This window comes from Hippocampus zosterae, chromosome 20 (assembly GCF_025434085.1).
Source record: "Hippocampus zosterae strain Florida chromosome 20, ASM2543408v3, whole genome shotgun sequence".
In the NCBI taxonomy this organism is placed as follows: Eukaryota; Metazoa; Chordata; class Actinopteri; order Syngnathiformes; family Syngnathidae; genus Hippocampus; species Hippocampus zosterae.
The window spans coordinates 8,386,176-8,413,811 of record NC_067470.1 but is presented as its reverse complement, the minus strand read 5'-3'; the positions used below and the strand labels follow the sequence as shown (position 1 = coordinate 8,413,811).

At 43.3% G+C, this 27,636-nt stretch overlaps 1 protein-coding gene and 1 long non-coding RNA gene across 13 annotated transcripts in view; one reads left to right on the top strand and one right to left on the bottom strand.

Moving 5' to 3' along the window:
• Positions 1–27,118, bottom strand: part of eya1 (EYA transcriptional coactivator and phosphatase 1) — a 42,811-nt gene extending 15,693 nt beyond the window's left edge. The window contains exons 1-12 of one of the 12 annotated variants that reach the window (XM_052053711.1): positions 26,790–27,118; positions 20,377–20,438; positions 17,870–18,000; positions 17,534–17,599; positions 16,243–16,320; positions 14,752–14,818; positions 14,327–14,475; positions 13,140–13,277; positions 7,454–7,536; positions 6,887–7,070; positions 6,394–6,536; positions 5,179–5,262 (exon numbers count right to left, since the gene is read on the bottom strand). In XM_052053711.1, the coding sequence (XP_051909671.1) occupies positions 5,179–5,262; positions 6,394–6,536; positions 6,887–7,070; positions 7,454–7,536; positions 13,140–13,277; positions 14,327–14,475; positions 14,752–14,818; positions 16,243–16,320; positions 17,534–17,599; positions 17,870–17,996 (1,119 nt within the window). In that variant the 5' untranslated portion in view covers positions 17,997–18,000; positions 20,377–20,438; positions 26,790–27,118. The remainder of the gene's footprint in view (positions 1–5,178; positions 5,263–6,393; positions 6,537–6,886; positions 7,071–7,453; positions 7,537–13,139; positions 13,278–14,326; positions 14,476–14,751; positions 14,819–16,242; positions 16,321–17,533; positions 17,600–17,869; positions 18,001–20,376; positions 20,439–26,789) is intronic. The other 11 variants (XM_052053713.1, XM_052053712.1, XM_052053716.1 and 8 more) reach the window with 11 other exon arrangements.
• On the top strand, positions 16–23,010 carry LOC127592792 (uncharacterized). Its single transcript, XR_007960223.1, has 3 exons — positions 16–420; positions 12,693–12,870; positions 22,770–23,010. It is a non-coding gene; the product is annotated as an uncharacterized LOC127592792 (long non-coding RNA).
• Positions 27,119–27,636: the final 518 nt, after the last annotated feature.

Sequence of the window (27,636 nt, the reverse complement as noted above, 5' to 3'; positions counted from 1 at the left end):
TTTGGGATAAAAGTAGGCCGGTTCCACTCAAATCATTTCTCAGCAGGCTGTCCTCATAAAAAAAGACATTAGGCCCACTTGAAAGTTTTGTCCTGGCGCGTTTACGATGGTGCAGAAAGGAGCACAATAGTCTTTGGAACGGCCTACAGATGGAGATAAACGTTGTTCGAAAGCGAAAAAAAAAAGTACGAGTTGGGGGTGGTCGATTTAGCACACTTTGGTTCATAGAAAAAAAAACTTGCAGAGCTGGGCTGATGCCTCAGAAGATAAATCTCCTGACACCAAAATGCCAATTTCTCTGTAAATTGTGGTTGATCATGTGACATGAGAGGACTTGGCGATAAATAATAACAAAAATATTAAGGATATCTTCCATTTCTAATTTGCAGATTTGCTTCGGACAAAGGCGAAGCTGCAAAGGTGAGTTTTTTTTTTTTTAATTCTTTTGATCTGTGTCTGCAGCTGCTTTGGGAGTAAAAACAGGCCTAGCGGGATCCAGAAGCAGGGATTAGCTTGTTAAACCACCTGAAAACTCACCTGAGCTCTCTACTGATTAGCTGTCGTGGCCCATAGCGCTTATGTTTTTGTGTTTTCGCTGAAGACGAGAACAGCGCAACCGCTTCGCCAAGCTTTGCGCTTGAACCTCGCTGTTTGAATTCATAGCCGTGTCAATTTGGATACGACAGGGGCGTCAGCAAATGGCCCGCCGCGCAATTCAAACAAATCAAGCCTCGCAGGAAATGTTAGCAAATAGCCCCAAAACATTTTTATGTACATAATTTTGTGGGGAGGGAGAAAAAAAATTGGAGATACTTTGTTTTAAAAAGATTTTTCGCATGTAATAAAACAATTTGGAGATCGCCGAGACATTTGAGGGGTTCACACTTTGCAATTTCGGGACTGAAAGCAAAAATCTGAATGTGATGATGATGATGAATTTTGAATCAGGATTTTATCCTGTGGTTATGATTTTTAAGTGATTAGAAAACATAGAGACTTTTTTTCCCATTTATGTGTCTTTAAAAAAAAGAAAGAAAATGTTTTCATAGCATTGCCCACAAGCATCATTCCAACTCTGTTAAGGCTCCACAGGGATGGAAATTTCTTGGTCGCCCTCACACCCCATTTCTAAGTGCCAGGAAATAAGACAGAAACTTGCTTTTACACTCAACAACCTGTTTCAGCAATGATTCCACAAAATGACCGCATCAACCGCCACAACACAAGACGCTGCATCTATAACATGCGACTCAATCCATTTTCTTTGATTTTGACTTGGCATTTCAAACCAGCGGTTGTTTTGACTGTGCAAGCGTCTGGCTTTTTTTGGGGGGGGGGACTGCCCAAAATGACATATTGCTCCTCAAGTGTCAAGAGATCTTAGCGTCTCAGTGCCTTTGTTCTGATATGGCGGGGGCGGGGGCTATTTGATGGGGGCACTGTTTTGTTTTGGGGGTGAAAGAGGGCTGCCCCGCGACCCTGCACTGTTTATTTACTTTATTCCCAGCCTAGCATGCTGTGTTGAGAGCGAGCTGAGGCTTATGCCAAGAAGCAGCAGTGGTCTCAGACACACACACACACACACACACACACTTCCACAGGTCTCCAATGTACGCCTCTTTAGCAGGAAACACTCTCGCCTCCATAAGGGCTCCGTTTTATCTGAACTTCTATAGGATGTGACAGCCGCTCCAGTCCCGCTCACTACTTCCCACTCTGGCTGTTCAAACAATAATAAAAGAAAAGCTCCAAGCAGTGATGAACGCCCCATGGAACACAACTTTTTCATGGCCAGTTATTTGGTGCTCATTTGTGCGAATTTCGAGTAGTCCAAAAACTGGAGGAGTTATGACCCCAGAAACTGGCACGAAAAGACTGCTTCAAAACAAAATGGCCGACTTCCTGTTCAATTTGAGGCAGTATTTCTTTTGAGAGTTTTTCATGTGTCCTGTTATGATAGATAGAGCGACCAAAGTTTGGGTGTCTGTGACGGTGGACTATTTATTCTTCACTCTTTTGGTACCGTTTTTTAAATGGAATTTGTGCCCAAAATGTTTTCTTCATACCAAAATGGCTGCCTTGCTCTTCAGCTTCGGAATGTGGGCACTTGAGACTTTTTCGCACCTCCTATTTTCATCTACGTCCATCCAATTGCGAGTGATTGCTGAAACTGATGCCAGGCACATTTTTTTTTCTCCAAACTTTTGCAAGCTCTGGAATTTCCCCAAAATGGTTGTTTCAAACTAAAATAGCCGTTTTTGTGTTGTTGTCCTTAACATGTGTCATCAGCTGTACGGAGCTGACGTTTTCTAACGTTTCAAGTGCCGTTCTTCGTGAGCTGCCTGTGGATTGTGTTTGGGACTTCTTTTTTTTTCACCGAATTACAAAATGAATGAATAAATAAATAAATATTTGATTTTTTTCCGGCATTTTGAACACCCCAAAAATGTGTTTATTTGTGGGAAGGCTAATCTTAAAAGGCGATTTCAAGAGGGCCCTAAAAATGGCAACCGTGGAGTGTGCTCACTCAAAGCTTATCTGGAAGGCACATCTATAAACTACTTCAGGAAAGAAAGTGCCCCCGCCAACCCGCCAACCCGCTCACCTTTGTCGCTCAAGTCATCCACTGTCTGGTTGGCGTAAACAAAACGTTACAAAACACTTTTCCCCGTAATCACTATAAATAGGCGAGTATCCACACTTTCCCCTCATGGCTGGTGAGCCCCCCCCCCCCCCCCCCCCCGCCTCCTCACCCCTTCCTTCCCCTCTCATAAACACCGCGCTGTTCTTATCAGCTCTTTTTAATTGGCATCAAGGCAGCTCGCCCCCATAAAGCTTTGACGGCTCAAGCCAGCTGGAGCACCATTGGGCAGGCCAGAGCAGGAGCTTAAAGGAGGTGGAGATGTAAAAGGGGGGGGGTATTCGGAAGAGTGAGAGGTGGTTGGGTGGCGGTGGGGGGGATGGCACTGACATCTCGGGGCAGGTGGTGCCTTGTGGCGTGCTTGTATTCTTAACTCCTTAGCCGGCTGATTGTTTACATTGAATCATGGAGGATTCGCAACGTCGCAGGCTTTTCCCACCACGGCGCTTTTTCCCATCAGGGGCCATTTTGCGAGTTCTAAAGTCCCTCCGAGGGCCAAATAGAATTTGTGATGAAAATATCATGCGTTGGGTTATAATTTTCATGGTTTCATTTTTTTTTTCTTGCTATAAATAATGCAGTCCAAAGATAAGGGCGCGCCTCATTTTAGCTAAAGATCGTGGGCGGTATCTCCAAATTTTGATGATTCTTTTCATTCAAGGAATCATAAGCACATTTCTTTAATGCCTCAATTTGAAAAAAATATTTGAATCACCAAGGTCTGTCTCTATATTTGACAATAACGTTGTACTTGACTTGACTAGATGTGCCCGCCAAATATTCATTTGACATTTTATCATTAAAAGCGCCTTTATGTACGTACAGGAAAACCATTTACCATAATTAAAAAAAAGAGCATCTCCGGTTGTTTTTCCACTTCATCCTTGGTGTGAAAGATGTTTTTGTGAGTGAGCCACTCGTGTAATTGTCTGAAAAGTGCGGATGCTGTGTCTCTGCGTAAAATCCGCCACGCTGCACTTTAGCTGGATCTCGCCACGAATGAGTGGATGATGTGCTTGGGGAGCCATATAAAATGGATGACCTCGAAAGCAAACCATGAGATTCTGCCTTATCCCCCCAACATGAAAACGGTTTGTTTAGAAAGTTTAAATTTAGAGAGGCAATTTAAATGGAATAACAAATAGCGCACCGTGGAAAAGTAAACGTTTCATCTGCTGTGCAGTCACAGGGAAAAGAACTGTATGCTATAATATGTTTGTGTCCATCTACTGCATACATATTTCACAGTTTACTCCCAGTTACTTCTGGATTTTGTTCCCTGAAAAATGTGAAAAATCTTAATTAAAGCAACAGTGTGCTCATTTTGGGGGTGAGAAAAAGGCACACTTAAGCATGTCAGGAGACATCCTGTGCAACTGTTGCGAGCCCCCCCAAGGAAGCCACGCACCACTTCGACAGCTGCGGGCAAATACTTGCCAAGCCTTGTTGGAGCTATTAAAAAAAGAAGCAATTATCTGCCCGGTGAGATCTCCTTACCACGCGCCGAACTACTTCCACCGTCTATTTCCCAGTTCCGGTCAGGAATTTTTAGTCGTGAACTATCTTAGAACCAAAGAAATCACTTCCAGACATAATATTGGCTTCCACTGATGGACAGTTTTGAAAATTCAGGCGTAAAGTTAGCTAACCCTTAATTAAAGTCCCTGTAAAGGGAATATAAACGACTTCTTAATTTGACATACCGCAGAGAATAGAATCTTGCCAAATGTAAATTATTTTAAAACGAGGCTTCAAAAATCACAAAAAAATCAAATCATTGTCTCCATTCTCAAATGTTGTGCTAATATCCAATGAATACGTGAAACCAACCGCTATGAATGAATGCTGCTTTGTCTTTTTAAATGTGCCATCTACTCATGGATTTCAAAACAAAAAAAACCCCAACAATAATATGGGTGAAAAGACTTCAGCCCCTGAAAGCCGTTTTATTGAGCAAAATGAAATTCTCTAGGCTTGTCAATTATAAGAAGACCTACAAAAATGTTGCAAGAGTCCATGACTAGAAAAAGGAAAAAAAAGTCTTGCAATTTTGTTTAAAATTGCCATTTTGGAGTCATAGATACAGATGAGCTAATTCATATTTTTTTTTCAGAATCACAGATCTCTGTCACACCATTTGGATTTTTTTGGGAAAGTAGGTGTGCCCATCATAAGTAAACCCACAAAAAAAAGGCCCAGGAATCAATGCACGAAATGACAGAGTCTGCCATTTTGGTTTGAAGTGGCCACTTTAGGGTAGATTTCTGCAATTAACAGAGACAAGAGAAGCTTGTCCCAAGAGCCTTTGTCCAATCACTACCAAATTTGAACCTTGCATACTCAAAAGACAGGCGGTACTAAATTACAAAATATTTTGTGTTTTCATCACTGTATGTGGGTGGGAACGTAAACTCTTGTATCAAAAATTCCCATTCTGAAAAGATTTTGTGAACATCCCCGATTGGCAGAAATTTATTCATGCAATAATACAGCTTCTGGTGTTACAATTAAAAAAAAAAATTAAAAACATCACTCACCCGTCCGTATCTGTTGGCGTAGGAGCCCGTGAGCAAGGAATGGAAAACGATGATTGTTTCATCCAGATCCCAGATGAATACTCGCTGGAGGAGGAAGGACACAAAAATTGAGAGACCCCAAAAATAAATAAATAAAACAAAAAGAGTGACAATCGATGCGGCGCTCTGTCTCTGCTGCAAGATGATCCTGCTGGTCAATAGGCCGGGAAGCGTGTACCCACGGACCATAGGGACCACTGTCCATTTGCTCTTGTTGGCCGCAGCGACGGTCCTTGCCGCCCATCCATACCTTACCCCTTTACATTAGCGCAATCGATGGGGGACAAACTAATTAACTAGATATGTTAACATGCAATAACATGCTGTTTTGATGGCATAAAGTTCGCTAGCCGTTAAAGTCCCTGTAAAGGGAATATAAACGTCTTCTTAATTTGACATACCACAGAGAATAGCATAACAATCTTGCCAAATGTAAGTGATTTTTAAATGAGACTTTAAAAATTCACGAAAAATCAAGCTATTGTCTCCATTCTCAAATGCTGTGCTTATGTCCAATGAATATGTGAAACCAACCGCTAATGGATGCTACTTTGTTGATCATCTTGTTGTTCTTTTATTTTATTTTTTTTGTTTGAGCTTGAAAATTAAATCTGCCATCTACTTATGGATTTCGCAACGCAATAGAGGCATTAGCCACTAGCTAGCATGCAAGCTAACTGGATTGGGTCTCGTAGTAATACAGAATTGCGCCGGATAACAACTGATGCAAACAAAGGCATTCTCAACTATGTACGGGGCTGGAACATCGTCACTGCGGTTAGCCGGCGTGACAACAGACATGAGATGTTTTTCTCATCAAATGAACCGGTGATGATAACTGCTTGCGATTTAAGTACATGTCCGCAGATTCCCACTTCTGATTATACCTCTGCACATCTACTCAAATAAAACGTGACTGTACTTTTCGCACCCCTGGTATAACTCACCTCACCTTAATCCCCCTCCTAATTGTTAAATAATGAGAAGGGAACTCAATATATGATATGCGTGAGTCATGATTCCACAACGTGTCAATTATTCATGCCTGGTTAAGGAAGTGTTTCTTATAATGAATTAATGCCCATCGTGCGTTAAAGGCAAAGTGTCAGTCCATACGCTAAGTGGATTAAGGTCCCGCGAGGGCGTCTGTCGCCAAGGTAGCGAGCTCACCCCTACCTCAAGGTCGGAGTCGGGCGGCGGCGACGGGTTGTTGTTCCTCCTGCCCCGGCCACGTGACTTTCCATCCGAGGCTCGGCGCAATCGATCCGATTCTGAATCTTTAATGGGGGTTGATGGACTGTGGATGGTACTGTACTCTGCTGGAAGGAAGGCGGATGATGAAAAGAAATGGCAGTCGGCTATTCGCAAGGACGTTTTGTCTTCATGTTTCTGTTGCAGTTTTTTTAAAAAATTGTCGGTACATTCTCCAAAATGATTAATAAAAAGGAAACAAACTGCTAACATTTTGTGTTATGCTAACACATTAAGAGTACGTCATGCTACCACCGTAGTGGCCTGCTTGTTCACGTTGCCAATGCTAGCTTATTATGCTAACACTTTGTTTTTCTTCTTTCTACCCCTCAAATTTGCTGCTGTAGACTGTAAATTTCCACAGTGTAGGACAAATAAAGGATATCTTATCTTCTTGCTTGGCGTCCGAATCTCTTACCTGCAGGGTTGTCCGTGATGGCCTGGCTGGTGATGGCGGCCGGGGGTTCTTGTAGGGTGTAAGTGGTGGTGGTCGAGGGCGTGCTGGGGCTGCTGTTGTTCGTCATGTAGGGCGACGTGTACGGCGAGCTGTTGTAATACTGAGCGTACTGACCCTGGCCAAAGGCAGGATAGCCCGGGTACTCCTGTGAAGAGATGCGTACTTAGGGGGAAAACTGGCAACGTCTTGATTTGATTTGATTTTTTTCTGGTGGAGTAATATGAGATATGCCCTTCACCGTTATTGCTACTTTACCGCACAGATTCCAAAAAACATAAATGCGAACACATGTCAGCTCTCTTCCACATCTGGACAAGCATCTCTTTTGTGTGTATGTGCTTTCCCCTCTGTGCCACAGGACATATGTGAGAGGCGGTACGGGAGGTAATCCAGCGGACAAGGCGTGCGACATCCAGAGTGATTTATGCTCAAATGTGTCCCGGCTGAAATGTAACATGGTGAAAGTCTGCTGTTGCAATCGATCAGCAGCAAGAGGATCCCCCCCCCCAAAAAATCTGTCAGTCGTACCTGTTGCGTGCTGTTGAAGCCTGTCGAGTTCGTTAAGGAGTTGTTTCCACCGTATAATCCTGACGTTGTGGTGAACGTACCGCCTAGGAAGAGGAAAATGTTGGAGCTTTGAGTTACATAAGCATTATATCGTCGCTGTCCTGTGGAAAAACACCTATGTCCATTTTGGTCATTTAATTTTTTTTTACATGGATGTGATGTCCGGAATGCAAACACCCCATTGACAGATCACAAAAAGTGAAGCTGACTCGCAGCTCCAATCACTGACTTGTGGTCTTCCTCAGGGATCACTCTTTCGCCCCTTGCTGTTTTTACTTAAATGATCTATGTATGATTAAAAAAATGCATACTTCATAGTACATGCAGATGACGCAAGCGTCTATGGTAGTGAATATCTGTTGCGGATAGGATTATACCACAGTGGTAGGCGGTGGTGGTGGGGTGGGGGGGGGGGGGCATGGGGGCCCAGGAGGGCAGGATGTTGCAAGTTTGGCTCCCTCAAGGATAACCCTTGAAAAGCGACCTTATCTATCTCCTCTTCCTCCCTTTATCATCGCTTGAATCGGGCCTGATGAATGACAGTTGAGGGGGGGCAGAGTGTATTCCGGGGGGGTCGATGGGCAGAAAACAAGTGAACCTGCCTCTCCAAAGCAAAACCCGCGAGTAGCACAAGAGGTCAGTTGTGCGGGAGCTACTGAAGGGTAACGTTTGGGGGGTGAAAGACCGATGGAAGGTCGGTCGGGTGGCGCGCGGGTCGAGGCAGACGAGTGCGGGGTGGGGAGTAGGGGGAGGGGGTGACACTCCACCGCAATGAATATGCATGTTTCTCTTTTCACTCACTCAAAGGATAATCTCTCCTGGGTAATTAAGTCATTCAAAGAGGAGCTGATAGCATCTAATGGCTTAATAATATACACAGCATGACTTATTAGAGGAACGGGGAGTGGGGGCCGGGGGGGGGCACTCGGCAGGGACCGTCGTTTCAGCTGCTGCGGGCGAGACAAAAATGTCGCATAAAATGGCTGCCGACGTTTGATTTGTGCGCCAATGACAAAAGTTACAATTGCGGCGTTATTAGGATGGCAGAGTTTTAATGGGCAGAAAATATGGTTTCAATACTTAGTGGTAATAATTTCAGGCGTTTAATACACCCCTCCACCCAGCCTTTGAGAGTGGAAACTCTCAGACTCAATCAAAGTCGCAGTGCTTTATTTGAAAGTCCTCCAACAAAGATAAACTTGACGTCCCCGTTAGCTCGAAGAGGATTTACATGCCGCTACAAAGCTTGTATTGTTTGATGTACAGTTAAGCCAAAATGATACAAACGCTAGCCAGTTTTGCTATTTTTATTTTTTAGCTTTTCAATGGGTCAATTAGCTTGAAAAAGGACAAGAGAGATATTAATTAAAAAAATCAGGCTTTGTGAATTTTGGAAAAAAAGCATTAAAAAATATTTTCTCAATGCCTCCAAAAATATATTATTTTCAAATGGAAATTAACACGCACACACACATGTACACATTTTAACTGTCGAGCAATCAAATTTAGACTTACATTTTTGTTTTTGTTTTTAAAATGATAAAAACAAAAACAAATTGTTCATTTCATTTTTTTCTGTCCTTTTTTTGTTTTTATAAAAAAAAATAAAGGAAATCCCAAATAACAATTTGTCCCCCCCCCTTCCATTGTTGATATGCTAATCCAGCCAAGAACACGGAGTGTCAGTTGGATGGAGATAAATGCACTGTCCTTAAATGAGAGCATAATTACACCTTTGACCCCCCCACCCCAGGCCCCGCCCTGGCGACAAACAAGAGGGTGATCCTTTCATGCTATGAGCAATCGCGGCTCTCCCACACTGTGACAAATGCGAAGCAGCTTTTCACAAAGCGGTCAAACGATCAGGCAGAGCAGAAAGGGAAGTATGTGGCGAAAAATGGACACAACGTGCTCTCTGTTTGGCAGGGAGAAGAGAAACAAACGCCTCTGATGCGCCGCGCATAGACGATTCGTGAAGACCACCCCACCCCCACCCCTCTCACACCCGAGGCGCTTTTCCACCTTCCTTTCACCCCCCCAGCCCCGGCCTCTACCGGTTATATTACATCTGTCTGCCTTGTTTGGTTTCTCAAGGGCCGTGCGGGGAAATTTGCCATATGCCCCCCCCCCCCTCTCCTTTTGGTTCCTGAGTTCAAAACGAAGTGAAAGTCTGACAGAACAATCAGAAGCGCGGGCAAAGAAGCGCACGACAACAAATTAGCCCGAAGCGCAGTTGAAGGGGTCATAAAAGCGCTGGCTGGCGGAGAGCGAGGAGCCACATAAAAGCTGAGGGGACCCCGGCGGCCCAGGCGAGAATGGAGGCGTGCTGTTCCTGAGTGGCGGTCCGGGTTCTGGTCAAGGGGGGGGGGGGGGGGACTTGAGGTTCCCCGGGGGGCATGTTTTCGCTGCCTCCCTCTGTGCTGCTCCAGTTAGTTCACTCAGTCACTCAAGTACAGACATCAGAACTCCTCCATGACCCCCTCCCCACCCCTCCCCTTTTGCCTGCCTTCTGGCCCCACAATTGGAAGTCCATTTGCTTTGCTTGATCAGTCTCCTCGCCACGGGCTATGTCTATCATCAGCGCACAATATTTGGAGCAGAAGTTGGGATGCCCCACTTGGGGATAAGCTATCAAGTCCAGATGGACTCGTATTTTTTTTTTTTTTTTGTGGCTGGCGTGCAAGAATGCTGGAATCCAATTATTCATATAATTAGCATCTGCTCAATCCATCTCTCAATCTGTTAACTTACAAATCGGCACATTCACGTGACTCGCTGCTGTCATGTTCTTTCTTGATTTCATTCCTTCTGAATTGATTGAGGTTTATTTTTGATAAAACTGTCATGGTGCTTTTAATAGTTGGTGCTATTTTTTTTTATTGCAATTTTAAGTGGAAAATGCACACTGTTGGTTCCTGTAAATTTCCTTCCTAAAATTCATTTAAAAACGTTTTTTTTGAAATACAAAATTGACAAAATAAAGTTCTTGTACTTTGTTTAATTTGTCTGTTATTGACTTTGCTTTATTTTGATGTGTTTTCAATAGTGTTGATTATTTATGTACTGTTTATAAAAAAAATCACACCAGTAGATTTTCTTAGTTAAATATATTGATTTAAAATTTTAAAATAAATTTTTACTAAGTTTTTCTCTGTTCGCTTTTCAAAAAAAAAATCTTTTTTTTTTGGTATTTTTCTTACAGCCCCAAAAAATTTGGGTTTTTCTTAATTTTTCTTACAGCCCCAAAAAAATTTGGTTTAAAAACACTAAGCAAAAAAACCCTAAAAAACAATATGGGTGAAAAAATGGACCAACTAGCTATTTGGGTCAATTTCACCCGACTGTGGGTTCTTTTGTGTCCCAAAAAAATTAGGATGTTTTATACAGAGTATATCAGAAAGTTGGATCAAATTGCCCCAAATATTTGGTCAGTCCAAAGATTGACAAAAATTTGTTTTCAGCAGTGTTTATCGGTCCCAAAACTCAACATGTTATTCCTGATTGCATTACTCCCAGTACTGCTGTGGTGTGTTTTTTGCGGCAAGCTCTTACGAGTCTCTACGCCAAATTCTCAAGGCACAGCGGCGTCCACCGCCACGCGAGTTGGCATACACGGACGCCTTTGCGCCCTTTACGATTCGGCGCAGCCACGCAAAGCTCCGTGGCATCGGACATGAAAGCGAGGCGCGGAAACATTAATCTAATCGTCTGCCGCCTTGACAGCTGGTCACAAGCTGGTGGAGGAATCTGGGGGTGTTTTGGGTGTGGGGCGGGGGAATTGGGGGTGGGGGTGAGGAGGGGATCACGTGGAACTTGTGGACGCGGACTTTGGTTTGGTTGCTGGGAAAACCCGCATCAGACGATTTGAATCACCTTGCGGGACGCCATCACAATCAATATAACGTGTAGTTCTCGATTGGACTGTCATTGTTTTCTCATGTTTCTGTTTTTTTTCGGGTGGTTTTTTTTCTGGTTGTGTCCCCGAACTTGCATTGCACTCGTCAGCTTCATTAAGCGGCACATAAAAAGCTGCCGTTCTGTCACCCAACATGGTCTCCCTATTTTTGCTGGTTTAAAAAAATCTCACATTGGGCGTTTCAATTATCCGGACAATTACAGTAATCCGTCGGTACCTTGCTGTCAATTTACAATTTCAAACTACTCAGAGGGATTTGCGTCAGGGGTAAAATAAAAAAAAAAAAAATACAAAGCGCTTCATCGCGAGAAGACAAACTGGCACATCATGCTGTCATCCCCAGCTCTCTTCCTGTTTTTTTTTTTTTTTGGTCGGCAGCCACGGGAAAAGAGGCTATGGCGTGCCACATCTGCGGCTGAGCCGCCAGCGTTATTTACTGTTGGATATCCTGGAGGATTCTGTCACAAGGGAGCAAGAGAGAAAAGAGAGAGCCGGAATGCAGCCAGTTGAAATGGCCCATGCAGGTGGAACTTTTGTGGCTCCGAGTGGGGAGGGCGGGGGGCGGGGGGGTCTCTGAGCGAGAGAAGGGTAAAGGGGGGTGCAACAGCTCATCTTTATTAGCTTCAAGGCTATAAATTGCCATGGTCCCAAACGCTTAAACAAATACAAATATGATCACAGGGAGAGGAAAAACAAAGGCTGGGGAGTTGGGGTGCCTCCTAAGTGACTCCATCTTCTTCCCCCATCTTGTGTTGATTTTTTTTTTCTTTTAAGAAGGTGGAAGATTTATGATGACTGCCCGCGTTGGCTGTGTTGTGAATTCCGTTTGGTGTTTAAATCAAAGGCAGGGAGGTATTTTCGGCATCAGGTCAGGTCAGCTAATTGGGAGGATCGATTGGATCCAAGTTGCTGTTTTTACATTTATCCGGGACTGAAAATCTGTCAGGAGACATGGATGTATATTAGGGCTCTTAAAAACGTCATTAATCCATTGTAGTCTCCTCTGAACAACAACAAATGTACGTCATGTTTTTTCAGATGAGAAAAATTAAATAGTGCGGTAGGCGACTGGTTAACACGTCGGCCTCACAGTGCAGTGGTGCAGGGTTCGATTCCGGCTTCGGCCTTCCTGTGTGGCGTTTGCATGTTCTCCCCGGGTTTTCTCCGGGTACTCCGGTTTCCTCCCACATTCCAAAAACATGCACGGCAGGTTAATGGAATACTCGAAATTGTCGCTAGGTGTGATTGTGAGTGCTAATGGTTGTTCGTCTCTGTGTGCCCTAGCAACCAGTTCAGGGTGTACCCCGCCGACTACCCGAAGACAACTGGGATAGGCTGCAGGGCTCCTCGCGACCCTTCTGAGGATCAGCGGATCAGAAAATGGATGGATGGATGGATGGATGGAGAAAAATAGCTCATCTCTGCCCTTCTTAGCTCCTTGCAGAGGATAAAGAATACGACTGTGAGTACCATTATAATGAATGTCTTCATCGGTTAGTGTATGAGTTTGTGTTCAAACATCAGTTGCTGAAAGGATTACATATGTTTTATGTGTGTTAGCATTAGCATTAAGCTAGCAGACTAAGGCTTAAAATTGCAGTGTATTTCTTAGAGCTCGAAGCCACTTTGAAAAAAAAATAATTGTGGACTATATGCCAAGGCTCTGAGCCAAATGGCTTTTTTCTCAAGGCAACCACAGTACAAAAGCCAAAAAGATTCAGACGTCCTCACCTTGCATTTGGTAGCTGTACGGCGCCTGGCCTGTCTGCGGCGTGCTGAAGCCAGAGCCGTAGCCGAGGAAGCCCGTCTGGCTCGGCGACTGCGACTGGCTCAGGCCGCTTTCCGTCTTGATGCCTGCCCACAATGGCCCTAAATCAGTTAGCGACATCAGATCGGTTTGATGCTCTTTACAAGAGTCCAGAGTCACAGGTTTGAAATTACACCGAGAGCGGGCCAGGGGCCAATCACAATGATTTGTTTACTGATTCCTTGTAGCGATCTTATACCTTCGCAGAGCAAGTATTTTTTTTGTATGAAACTGACCTATAGATTTAAGAAAGTCACATTTTAGCCCCTTTGAGAAATTTTTGAAGACAATTTTGACCAAATTTTAAAATACAAAACCCCTTTTTCAATCAGTGTGACAACAAAAATATGGCCTTGACATTTTGAGAAATTTTGCCATACTGTTTTATTATGCATATAAACAGGGGAAAAGGAAGATACATTTAAAATCCCTTGGATTAAAATCTAAGACTTCTGTAACAGCGGGCTCAATAGTTCACCAAAAAAATAATCTATATATTTTTTTAATTGGATAAAATCATTTGGAAACATTTCTTCCCTGCTGACTGACTATATAACACCTCCTTTCCCAAATTTCTTGTGCCTTTGAAATCCTGAGTTGATGCACCACATTAAAAAAAAAAAAACTCCCCCAAAATTTGAAATTTGGGAATCCCCGATTTAATGGAATCTTAATGATGGCTACCCTTTTTTCAAAGACGTATGATCATCCCGCGAGTGCTTCTAAGCTACCCTAGAAATACAAATTTAGGGCATTGGTTCCACAAATTCATCCGATTTTTGTTCTTCCATTGAGAAATTGTGCTTCAAAAAAAAAGATTTTGAATTTATAAAAAAATCAAATGTAAGGCTTTCTCCGGATCACAAAGTTGCATTCGTCATCTTTCTGATCTCTGCCACGCAAGATCAGCAAAGTCACCAACAGAGAGCATGCGGGCACCAAACAACAACTCAGCAAGACTGCTTGCTGCCGCGGTGGAAAAATTAATGAGAACACCATCACGGGAAACATCTGACCTTCACGAATGAAAGCTTACGCGGGCCGCGTTTCTCAATTGTTCAAATTGTTTCAAAAAATAGACAAAAAGTTTAAAATGGCGCTGCTTTCTTACCGTAGGCCGGGATGCCGTAGGGCTGGCCAGGCTGCGGGTAGCTGGCGTAAGCTGCGGCCTGCTGCATTCCTGTGGTGTACTGCGTCTGCCCGTACGCGGCCATATTTTGGGACGAAGGGGTCGGAAGAATATGCGGATACGTCCTGCTGCTTGAGCGATGAAAGAACAACAAAAAAAATGTGAAGGGAGGTAAAAAAAGAAAAAAAAACGGTTCACCCTCCTTACACATAAAAATGTAATCATATCGCCGACGAGCTATTATGACAGGTTGCAGACATCCAGACAAACAAAGCCGCTTGAAATTTGGCGATCCGGCAGAAGGATCTAATTAAATCTCCAAATGAAGTTGGACGCTGCTTATTTTTATTTTATCTTAATTTTTCTTGGAGGGGTGGGTGGGTGGAACGAGTAAAAAGGAGCCTTACTTGGAAGGGTAAATCTGCGGGGAGAACTGGTGCGTTTGTCTTGGGCTGAAGCCACTGCTTCCAATAGCTGAGGAGGAGAGTTAAGAGAGAGACGAGAGCACGTTTAAACACTCAGAAGCAAGGTAAATATTAGTTTTTGCCAACAGAACCCCGAGATTCCGAAGAGACGGTAATTACGCCTGCTTTACTCTGTTTATTTCCCTGACCTTCTTTCAGGTTGAAAAGACCGATCATAATAACAGAGCAAAAATAATCAGTCGGGCAGGATCTTTTTTTTTTTTTGGTGCTGACTCATTTATTGTCATGGCAACCATTGGTATAAACGCACAGCTGAAATAAGGCAGCCAACTAAGCCGTAACCGCAATACACTGCGACGTAGTCCCGCAGGGCGTCTAACTTAGCCCACTGAAAACGTTAGTGTTTTATTATTTATTTTTTGGGGTCGCCGCGGTTTTATTTGCCTTGAAAACAAAAATGTTCTCATTAGCATTCCAATGAAAACTGTCTCGTGCCAAAAAACTTAACTTACGCCGAAACTCTAAAATACTGTTTTGGGGAGGGCGTTGTAAAAAAAAAAAATGCCGGATGGATTTAAAATCATTACCTTTTTTTACAAATGGTATTTGCTTTGCTAAAAAACAACTCTGTTAATTCATGTCAAAACAAACAAACAGACAATTGTCTCCAGATTTTTTGATGCTGTCCTATTTTGGGGGAGTTCCGGGTTTTCATTCCCTCCTTTTCCATGTTGCATCGCCACTTGAAGAACTCGATTCTTGATTGGAGGTGGAACAGAATGTTTGGGTGTGTGGTGTAATGTGTTGAGATTAATCAGAGCGAACCTGTACAGGTTTTTAAAATTATTATTTTAGTAATCATGTGTGGGGTCTGAATGTGAAAAAAACCCCTTCTCATCAGGATTTAAAAAAATAATCGATTGCGACATTTTTGCCATAATATCGCGGTTAAATATGTTGCAATAAATCACTCTGTAAAACAATAAACAATATCAGATTTATTCTACGTAACAACCACTTCATTTTTCATTGTCAATTCGAGTTGTGAACTTTTGAAACGCCCCCCCCCCCCAATTCCACCAAAGAGCGGCATCAACAAAAAGCCACTAAGTCCATAAATCAAATTACAACAGTCACGCAAACCAACCCGTGACAATGAACCAATGCTCTGTAAACACCGTGCGTTGCTCAAAGCGACTGAAATGAGCCATTTGCAGTTATTTATTTTTCATCTAAATTGCGGTCTCCTTCATTGCCGTGTCAATTTTAATTCAATTCATTGTTCGGCGAACATCCGCTGGATGTTTTTTCCGTTTTGCGCCAACATGAAATAAACACACTCAAGCACATGCCCATGTGAGTAAAGCATTAAAAAAATTGTTGACAAAGTCAGGTTCGTAAACACACAGATCCATATACACGCAATTTATTGGCAACGACGCACATACAGAAATAAGTTAAGTTGGTCCTCACCCGATCCGGAGAAGCTGTCCAGGGAGGTGTCTGCTACTGAGGCGGCTATGTCGCTGCTGCTCATTGGCTCGCTTTTAACTGCAAAGGAGGAAGGGGAAAAAAAAGCTCAGCCACAATGTCACCATGAATAACTATTTTAATTTGTGCAACTTTTGCCGATGAGGTTTTCTTTCAACGTGTGCGTGTCAGGATCTGTTTTTTGTTGACTTTGGCGTTGCTTTTGATTTTGATACTCGTTCGATTTTCAATTTTCACGTCAACCCGGTTCCGAGAATTCAGCTCCCTCCAGACACTCGCGTTGTGTCCAGGTGTGCCTCCGTCGTCTTGTCAGTTTGCTTTTGGCACTCGGTCTGTTTCGAATCATTTTTGTCCTACGCCAGTTCATGCCAGCTTTCTTGTCATGGTGTCTCTTCCCCAAATTACTTTGCTACTTTGAATCCGACCAAATGCGTGCAACGCACCGAGACCCGTGTTGCAAATCGGGCCAACGAGGAAGGCCGCATCTGTGTTCAAATCTCATCCGAGCAGGCTCACGCAACGCTAAATCAACAGTGTAGAATGCTGGCAAATGATTCATGTGACGTGCGTTAGGATTTGTTTTTAGCGATGACAACCAAGTATAACTGAGCTGTCAGGAAAAAAAGGTGCTGATGTATAAATTCATCTTGATGCGTAGCGACCGTTTTTTGACCTTGGCTCCATTACCGAGCTCACTGATAGATGCGTAAAGAACAATTTCACAGCTACCTGACAGCTCAGAAATCTTTGAAATCATTCCACTCCCACACTTGGCCCCCCTGCCCCCACCCCTCACCCCCGCCTTTCGGGGGGAGGGCAAAACAAATCGACAATGTGGGCAAGGCGGTCATGCTCCGCAGAAATGAAGAAGCCATTGGCTGTCATGTCGGACATGTTTTTCCGCTGTGCTCGTTCAAGTCGGAAACATGCTGACAGGCGGTGATACTTGGGAACACATTGGGTGAGGGTTGGGGGAAGGGGTGGGGGGGGGGGGGGCGGGCTTTAAAGGATAAAAATAATGCTTGTGTGCATGCATAAACTAGCACACAGTCACAAAAACACACCATGTTTGGAGGGCGGATAAGCATGAGCAAATGAAAGCGGCCCGATTGGTTCACTGCAAACCATGCTGGCATGACACGCTTGAAACGCCACAGAGGGCCTGAATGAAAGGTACAATAGTTGAAGCCACACTTCTGGCAATTTTCGGGGTGGGGGGGGGGTGTCTTTTTGCAAATATTGACCTTTCATTTGCCAAAGAAAGTAGACAAACCTGAGGCGGACTGCGAGTTACAACCTAATAACCAGTCTGCGGTGGTGAGCATTGTGATGCTGTCACCTATGAGGGGGGGAGGAGGGGAGGAGGGGAGGGGGAGCGCCAAAAAACAAAACAACAACAAAAAAAAAACAAAAGGACACGTGACATGAGACCTGTCCATTCATCACCTGAGTCAACAACGATATGCTGTGGGGAAAACCGCATGCAAAATTGCACTTGTATCCATCCATGCTGAGGGAATTGAATCGTTACAACGGTGGGGGGTGGGTGGGGGGGGTCGTGAAATACATGGCTAGTCATCGGCGGGGAAGCGACAAATGTCGAGCCTACCTTCAGTGCCATTGGGTGTCATGGAATTGTTGTTATGGAGGTGGGAGTTGTCAAGGGCGGCGCCGCTCGGAGATTCGCTGCTTCCACTAACTCGGCTGTGAGGACTGGCGAGATCCTGCATTTCCATAAACCTGATGGCCGGGGGGGAGGGGGGGGGGGACACGAAACTAATTTGAAACTAATTTCACAAAACTAATTATCAAACAAAGAATGCGAACGAGTGTGTTTTTAAAACAACCACATGACTTAGCCTTCGGAATGCCCGCCGGGTAGCTAAATGCTAACCCAGGATGGAAAAAATGTCGCCGAGCTAACGCATAGTATAGGAAAGGCGAAGATATTGAAACACAAATTCATTCATAAACAGTTGACATAAAAGGTTTATATTTTAGCTTGGCTGTTTGTGAATTTGTACTTTGTGTCTCTTTGTATGTCTGTAACCTTGTGGATAAAAAAAAAGCAGTATTAGTTCACAAATTAGCATGCTAAAATTGTTTTCCCTAAGCTGCGGTGCGCACCACCTCCGGGGTTACACCGGTGTTCTGGTATATTAACTCATTATGTGACGTATGATTTAAAAAATGTTTTTTAAAATCAACTTTAGCTTGAAAAAGAAAAACATTATAAGTTGTTTTGTCTCATGTCTGCATCGTGATGTCTTGTTTAGACATTTTTATGATGTCTTTGTGGTGAGGAGGGGCTACGTCATACCATTGTTCGTGGTAGCGACTTTTCATAAATTACTGACGTTTTGTGTTTGTGTGTGGTGAGGGAGGTTTTTAATTTTCTATTTATTTCTGAAAATATTTTGATCATGATGCCTTCTGACTTTTTATGGAGGTGCGCAGGCGAAAGAGGGATGTACCCGTCCGTCTTTTTTTTTTTTTTTTTAATTCATGGTTCAGTTCTGCTGTTTTCGCTTAGTGAGCAAGAGAGCACCATCATCTCTCTTGGGGTTGCGCTGAGTAAATGATGCAGAAGAGGTCAGTAAATAACATCTCCACATGACAAGGGGATTTCAAACAGGCTCCCTCAAATAAACAGACGCTCTGTAAGCAATTGTCAGCAATGAAAGGCGCAGCGACAAACAAAGCAATTTGTCATTCCTCCAGTCACGTCAAGCTGCACTTTCAATGTTCGCTGTCAGTGTGCAGCGTCTCTGCTCCAAGCCAGATGTTCTTCGCCGGTTTGGATGCACTGCGGCTTGATTACAAGAGAGCTGCGTGTGCTGCGTGCCTCGCGAGTGACTGGCAGGCGAGGAGGCTGATGTGTTTGCTCTGGCAAGCGCCGTAATTGTTGCCGTGTTTACGCAGAAGCAAAGCAAACGCCGCGCAGAACATTGAGCACGACAGTGCGCTCAAAATTATCGGAACGGGGCGAGGCGTGGGTGAGACAATGGAGAGGGTTAACGGTGATTTAGTTAGCCTACTAGCCAAAGTCATTTTTAACTTTTACATTATTTTATTTTTTCTTTGTTTGGGTAAATTCCCAGTCATCCTCGTTTTAGTAATCTGCAAAGTTTAAATGTGTTTTTTCTTGTTATTTGAAATCTGTTTGTGACTTTTTGGCAATTGCGCGATCAAGCTATTGACGTGCTACATACAATGACGTGAGGTCTTTTTGATACAAAAAACAGGTCGACTATTACATTATGAACATAACCTGGCATGTTTTCATGAATTAAAGAAATCTTTCTAATTTAGTTTCTAAATGAACAACATAAAATACAGTCTGCTCATAATTATGAAAGAACGGCAATAAGCATTAGCTCTAAGGCTTATTGCATGTTTGATATTTGAATGTTCACGAACTGTATGGCGTAAGTTAAAAACATAATGTTTTATAAGGATTTAAAGACATCAGTCAGGCGATAAAGAATATATGCCAGTGAGTATAGATTATCTGGCTGCAAATGTTGCGTCGCCAATCGTGTTCAAATATCTACTAGCTAAAGAGTTGCGGAACGCTACCTCGTCTTTGGCTACAGAAACACAAAGTACTCCTCTTTGCTGTATGTTTAGTTTGACGGTAAACTTGAAGTGGGAGTGGCAATAAATGTTCAATTTGCAGATTTAGATGAGGCTTTGGCCCATTTTATGGCATTTTAGGATGTTTCATTCACGCCAACCTAATAAAAGCACTTTTGACCACCATCAAATCGATCGATACCAATACTGTATCGCAACTGTATCAGCAAAGTCTCATGACTATATCAATATTTGGACGTATATAAAACATCTTGGTGCCCAAAAACATTTGGGACGGAGCTTCAAATTTATGCGAGAATCCATTGACTACCTCTGAATACACTCAATGAGGAACAAGCTGTTGGAGGAGTTACCTAAAGTAGTCCGATCTTAACCCTTTCAGGGACAGTGGACAGCCTGTCACGTTATCAGGTTACAGGGTGCATGAAAGGGTTCATCAATCAATCAAGCAAACCTTTGCCAAACATAAAATGTAAGTCCAAGTGGTTCACATAGATTAAAAAAAAAATCAACCCCTACCTGCCACCGAGATGCCTTTAAGTCCTCCCGAGTCCTGCAACTCCTCCTCCGGCCTGCTCCACCTGGACGAAACAATGTCACTCCTTGTTAGCGTGAGACAAAAAGCCTCGCCTGTGAGAAAACATGATTGCTGAAGCGGCGAGAGAGGAGAAGCCCTTCTCTCCGCTGCTGTTTCTTCCTGGAGAGGCGATTCATCACTGGGCCTTACGACAGCTGCAAACTGGATTAGCCCTCTCCTCACACCAACCCCCCCCCCCCCACCCCACCTCCTCTTCCCAATCAACATGCAAAGCAACTTAGCCAAGGTAAGCAGGAAGAGAAGGGGTGTGGGGTGAGCGGGTGGGGGCTGAAGAAGTGAGGGATCACAGGTTTTTCGGAATGGGAAGATGGGACGTGTTGAGCGGGGGCCCAGTCGAGCGTGACAGCCCGGGCATCCTCAGAACATCTTTCATGTGCAATTGACACTATCTGAAATTCATCAGCAAACCCCCGCTCGGGCCGATACTGACAGCTCCTAATGACCGTCAGGGTTGCTTGGCCCCCCCCCAACCCTCCCCAAGGAGGCCGGGGGGGGGGGGGGGTCGGCAGCAGCAGCAGCGCACACAAATAGACAACCTCAAAGCTCCTTTCAGTGTGAGTAAAGTAGCATGAAGTGACTTTGTTTGAGGAGCAACTTGTTTGCAGAGCAATCCCAGCGACCCAAAACAAGGATTTTATTAAGCAATAAAAATATGACAAGATAACAAATTAACAAGCAGTTTCTTTTTTTTCTTTTCCTTTTAAATAGTGCACATTTTTTGTGCTTCAAGTGAGTGGGAGCAAACTATATTTTTTTGTTTACAAACAATCAAAATTTCAGTTCCAATCTAGTGTTTCTGAATGGGTTGTGTGGTCCTTTAGCAAAGCTACCGGTAAATTGATTTAAAAAAATAATAGAAGAAGATAAATATATGAAATAAACTCTGTCAATATGCTTTTAATCTTCTATGCCACTTCTCTCAGGTGATGTACGTGACATAATTAATTTCTGGTCCTGTTTAGCTATGTTTGTAGCATTACTATTTAATCTTACTAAATTGCATGCTAATTTGTTGGTCAAAGTTGGATACACTCCGCTTTAGTGCGGTTCCAGCCAGACTTTGGGGAAAAGTGTACTCGATCACCCAAGCGCTTTGTTACTGTCTGCTTCTTTGTCAATTTGAGATTAGCTTAGCAAATAGCATGGCTTTTTAGTCTTCTGTTCATTACTTATCATCCCTGTGCGAGAACGATACTTGTCAGTGTAGCGTGTTCGCCACCATGAAGGCGATGATTACTGATTTAGGAGCGCATCTGCAATATCTTTAGCCACACTAGTAGCCAGTACAAGCTCGTCGCTAGCTAACACTGCTGTGACGTAGCACTGAGACATTGTGTAGGTGACCTTAGCATGCTGTGGCAACGTTCATATACGAGCGTCCAGCCGAGCGACACTTTTTGGGACGGTCTTAGAGGTTTAGGACAAACGTAAAAATCAGTGGTTCTCAGTTTTGATAATCACTATGTTTTAATGAGGCACAAAATGTGAATTTGGTCTCCCAAATTGTCAAGCGAAACCCCTTATTTTAAGCCTATACACACACACAGGGCACTTTTGGAGGCCCATCTCAAAACAATGCGCCTATGCGAGCATATGGAGCCACATATGTTTCCTATGACACCGCCGACGCCTCTATTACTCTCCTCGAGCTGACAGTTACATTTTCAGAGCTCAGTCCGACATCAAGCGCGCGAAAGGGCCATACACTGGCGCGGCCGTAACACTACGGTATATTAGAGCTGACTCGAGGCCCTCCGTGGGGATTCCGAGTCCAAAACAGGGTCAAGAGCATACGTCTGGAAGTGATTTTTTTTTTTTTTTTTTTGAGAAAGACTGATGCACTGCTCCCAGTTTTTAATTATGTTAAGCAATGCAGTGCAACTTCAACTCTTGTGATTTTTTCACATCTTTAAAGTGTTTTTGCAGAGAGTAAATAAATTGAAGTCATTGTTTGATATGCATTTTTTGGGGGGGGGGGCAAAATATGTTTTAAAAAAATTAAAAGAAATCCATCAAAGTTTAAAATGAATTGATGGAACAGTCTTTTATGAAACATTGGTGGCGTTGAGATTTTATTCATTCCCAGATCAAACACTCCTGCGGCTCACTTGTGGCCCTCATGCCATAGGTTGCCCACCCGTGTGTATTAAGACGCGGTGAAGGATTTTCAAAACATTTTTTTTTCTCCCAAAGCAGAAAAGTTTACAAAATGCAAAAACCTTTGTCGATTTTCCCCATGCGGGACAATACTTTTCAATGAACCAAAACCCCCAGATCTGGCGGCTGTCGTGTTCAAACGTCTCCACCATTGCAGGTGAAAGCATCCAGGTGAGGAGAAAGCGTGAAGACGCCCCTCTTCAAAGCTCCTTTCATGTACGCGGATCCCCGAGCCGCCGCGTCTTTGAAGCGAGCGGCAACAAAGCGGGCGGAGAGGTGTCGCCGTGACAACGGGAGAAGAATAAGAAGAAGCGCCGAGGCCACAGGGCTCCCCCGTCATGCTTGCTCGCCGTTTGTTTTCCAGGTAAACACAAGCTGACACGTTTGAGCGCCGAGGCTTCCCCGTGCTTCTCCTCGCTCTTTTAAACGTGCCCTCGATTTTAGACTTCATCTCATGAGATCACGTCCAGTTGCAGTTTTGTAGTAACAAGTCCTCGGAATATGATCGCACTGGTTATTATGTTGGTGGATGTTTACAAGATCAGGAACTGGATTGCTTTTTTTGTTTTTCTCCTCCCCTTTCAAGAAATCAATTTTAGTGTTCAAATCAACAACTCCAAAAATATCGATAACAGTTGTTTGTGGTGCCCAAAGTGCTTTATTTAGCTTTTTAACCGCCTGCTGTTTTTCACATTGGTCATCATATATGGCTCTATGTATTCTTCAAAGATGTCTTCAAAAAATATAGATATATATTTTCGTTTTAAGTTATCCTCCAAAAGCTTGCGCAATACCGATTTTAACCATGAGTTGTCATTTATAGCTCTGACGTTTCCCTGAAAAAAAAAGAAGAAAATCCACCTGTTGCCACATGTTCATAAATATTATTAAATCTCTTACTAGATTACAGATCATATTGCTGTTCTTGTGGTGAATACCTGACGGGCTGGAAAAAATAAAAAAAAATTAAAAAATGAGGGCAAATTCTGAATCTGGACAACAACAAAAAAATTAAACCTGCATCTCTGATTTAAAAAAAGTTAAGTAGTGTAATCAACAACAAAATGACATTTAGAGTATGATAAAACATTTTTAAAATATATAGATGAACACTAGCATTGATATTTGATTCTTGATTCAAAAGCAGCTTGATTCGATTTGTTTTAAAAAGCATTTTTAATGCAAATGAACACAAGCACCTGCTTCGACTCTTAATCCCTTTTTAAAAACTGTAAAATATCGAAATGGCTGCTTCCAATCGACCTGCGGATGAAGCCTAATGTCGATGTTCATGTGTATGATTTATGCATCCATTCTCGGGCACTTTTTGATTTTTTTTGGTTTTTTTTTAAACCCCTTTTGTAAAATTGAGATCTTAGTCCGCTTCAGAATTCAGACCACCGGAATACGATACAACCGTTGATGTTTGCATTCCCAGGAATCTTTAGGAATCCTGATTCAAAAGCACTTTGATTTAATAGAAAAAAAAATGTAGTTAAATTTTTTAAGAAATTAGCCTTTCCAATTCAATATTAACCAGACTGAGCTTCTAAAACTATAGCGGCAAGGGTTTGCTCATATGTTAGCGCGCATTGAAAAAAAAAAAAAAAAAAACGGGCTGTTTCTGATACTTAATATCATTAGGCAATTTTTAATCATGTTTTGATTTGCACTTCTTTTAATCCCTCCCCCCAAAAATTGGAACCTTAGAGCAACTAATCCTCACTTAAGCTGGTCAGCTGAGTCCACATGGTGGCCCAGGGAAAATAAATCCGCCGGGCAGGCAAAAGAATGTGGACGCGCACGACAATTGGACACAGATGTTGCGCGAGTGGGTGCCGGGGTGCAGTGCAGTGCAGGTTTTTTTTTTTTTTTTTTAAATGCGATGCTCCGCTTGGGATGCCGAGTCTCGAATGCAAATTTTTCCAAACAGCGGCTCACCGTGTTGTCGTTTGAGCGACGGGAGCCTAATGAAATAAACCCCGCCGTTGCATATTTGAATAGAAATGACTCCTCATTTTTGCCTTCCATCGACCTGAGCGACAGCTGATTAAAAGAAAAAAAAACAAAATGATCCGCGTTTTGCTCATAAACTGAAATGTAATCACAAGCCTCTTCCCGGAAAGCATCGACTACGAAAAATGAAGGCGTCAAAGCGCAATTTAAACATGATAATAGCTAAATTGCTCAAAAGCATGAAAGCCTTTTAAGTAGGATTTATGCGGGGGCCATACATTTATAAAAGTGCGTAAAACCCTTCTCTTTTTGCATCTTGCCGGTCAAATTGATCCATTTTAAAATCAACCAAAAAATGAAAAAGGTGACGAGCAGCTTTTCAGCATTGAACTGTCATCAACATGCAAAACGGGAATAATACATGTGTGTGTGACATTTAAATATATATTTCATGTCATGTTAAATAATAATTGGATTTCCTTTTTTGGTACCCTTTGTTTTTGACACTGTTGGAAAACCCGTGGGTCAAATTGACCCAGAGATATTTTTTGTTTTGATCCATTATCCAAGTCCGCTTACGCTCACGAGGGTCGGCGACGTGCTGGAGCCTATCGCGGCTATTTTATACTGTTAAAAATAAATATATAAATAAACACCCACATAATTTATTAGCAGCGCATATCTTATCGGGATTATTCTGACAACCAAAACGCCTTTCAGTGGGCGGGCCGTTCCATTCTAGTCACAATTCAGTCCCGTCCACCAAAGTGTATCCCGAGTGCTCTTTTCCCGACCTGAACAGCACCGTTTAAACAAAACAACGCCTGGCGCTATTTAGTAAACAACCCCCTGCAACCCCCCCCCCCCCCCCTACCCCACACACTGCTAAATCATCCCACTTACTACTTAACCCCCCTCACCCCCGCCCATCCAGCACCACCATTCTCCGCATCCACAATACCCGACCGCTCCCGCCTGTGCACATAACAGCCACGCGAGCAAATAACGCACTAATTGGATAAATAAGGTGATTGTGCCGAGTGAATGGTAGCAGCTTGTGTTTGTTTAACACCGAGGGTGGGGTCCCTTATGCCCATTGAGCGCTCCCAGAGCCACGCAAAGTTAACAATTTGTTCTTTTGGGGTGAAAACTGCACATTTAAAGCTCTAGTATGTGCCCCCCACCCCTCATTGGTTGCCCACCCTTGCTTCCAGTTCTTTTCATCTCACACCTTTGGAGACAGCCCCCCCACCCAGAAAAAAAAGAGTGGAGTTTCCCCCGTTAACGTTAAAACCCTTCAATTACAGGAGTGTGTGTGTGTGTGTGTATGTGTTTGTGTGTGGTGAGGGGACGCTGAATCGCGGCCCTCCGTCTCGGGGTCTCCTCGCTGAATTCCGTGGCCGAAGCAGATGGCATAAAATGTCAAGAGCTTCCACTTGGGAGCGATTCGGACAGCACGTTTTTTTTTGGGTGGGGGGGGGGCTATTTAGCCCGCTGGCTGCATTGAACCGCAGTAATATTGCAGGGTCTGTTTGACCCGGGGTGTGTTCAATTATTCAAAAGTGTCTGGGGTTGGGGGGGGGGGGGGGAATTGAATTAATACTTTTTTTTAAAAGTCGCATTATTAGTTCCAATTGCTAATATGTCTACAACTTTAATTTTTTTCAATGTTACGAACACATCAGATTTTTTTTTTTACCTCAAAATGGGCCATTTTGACCCATTTTGAAAATGATCCCTTCCAGACAGCAGTTTATTGTTATTAATGTTATTAAAACGACAAAACCGTTTTTGAGCTCAATGGGGAGAAAAGCATTTCTGTTTTGGAAACTCTTCCAGTTCGGCGCAGCGAGTGTTTGTTTAGTTTCCTCATATTCAAACTCGTATTTAAATTTGCCCACACTTTTCAAAACACAATAATTACTCCAATTAAAAAAAAAATTATTACGGTAACATTTAAATTTTTGGATTTTGAAACCACATCCGGATTATTTTGCCACCTTTTTAAATTGTTTTTATTAATCCTGCATTTAATTACGATTTCTTACACTCTCAATTTTCTGAAAATGCACATTTATGAATGAAAATGTTTGGGCTTTTTTTTTTGGTTTTGTTTTTGCAAACACACACACACACACACGCATACACACGTACACACACACACATTTTATAAAGGGGCAGCAGAAATTCCACGCAGCAACAAACAAAATGTCATACTTACAATAATTCCGCTCGAATCCTTGTGTCTTTTATCCCGTATTTACAAAAAAAAGAAGAAAAAAAATTTAAAAGAAGATCCACTGCTCTAAAGTTCTTTCCCCGCAATCTCCAGCATGACGGGGGCAGACAGAGATGAAACTTTACAAGACGGCTTTTTTCTTTTTCATTTTAAGCCTGGGAAGCCATGGAGCGCACCCCCCCTCCCACACTGCCGCCAGCCAGCGCGGTACCTCTGCAGGGCCAGTCCGGTCCGGCGAGAACGCAGAGAGTTGTCCCGATTACCGCTGCAGGCGCTGACTAGTCGTGTGTGTCTCTCTGAGGAAGTGGAGGAGGAAAAAAGAGAATGAGAGAGAGAGAGAGAGAGAGAGAGAGAGAGAGAGAGAGAGAGAGAGAGAAGGGGGAGGGAGGGCATGGACTGGGAAGGGAGGGAGAGGTTGTGGTTTAAAAAAAAAAAGCAGAAAAGTTGCTCGAACAGGAAGACTTTGGTCAATGCAGCTCTCACTGTCACTTTTGAGCGAAGTTTTTCAGCTGCGCACCCCCTCGACCTCTTGACACGGACAGAGTCCCCCGTTTCAACGGCATCCCCCTTCCCCCAAAAAAACAACCCCCCCCCCCCCCCAAAAATGTCTGTCTTAACCCAATTTTTGAAACCACGGACCCACTTTGGTGTTAAGAGTTGGCGCACCCCTTTTCCACTAAAACCACCTTTAAAAAAAAGTGGGGGTGTTTGTCGAACTTTTCAAGTCCTTCGAAGTTTTGATAAAGGAAACGCACCCCTCATCTCTTCTGCACACACCCTCAAAAAGGTAAAGACATCCTCAACCTTTTTTAACCCTTTCGTGCACCCC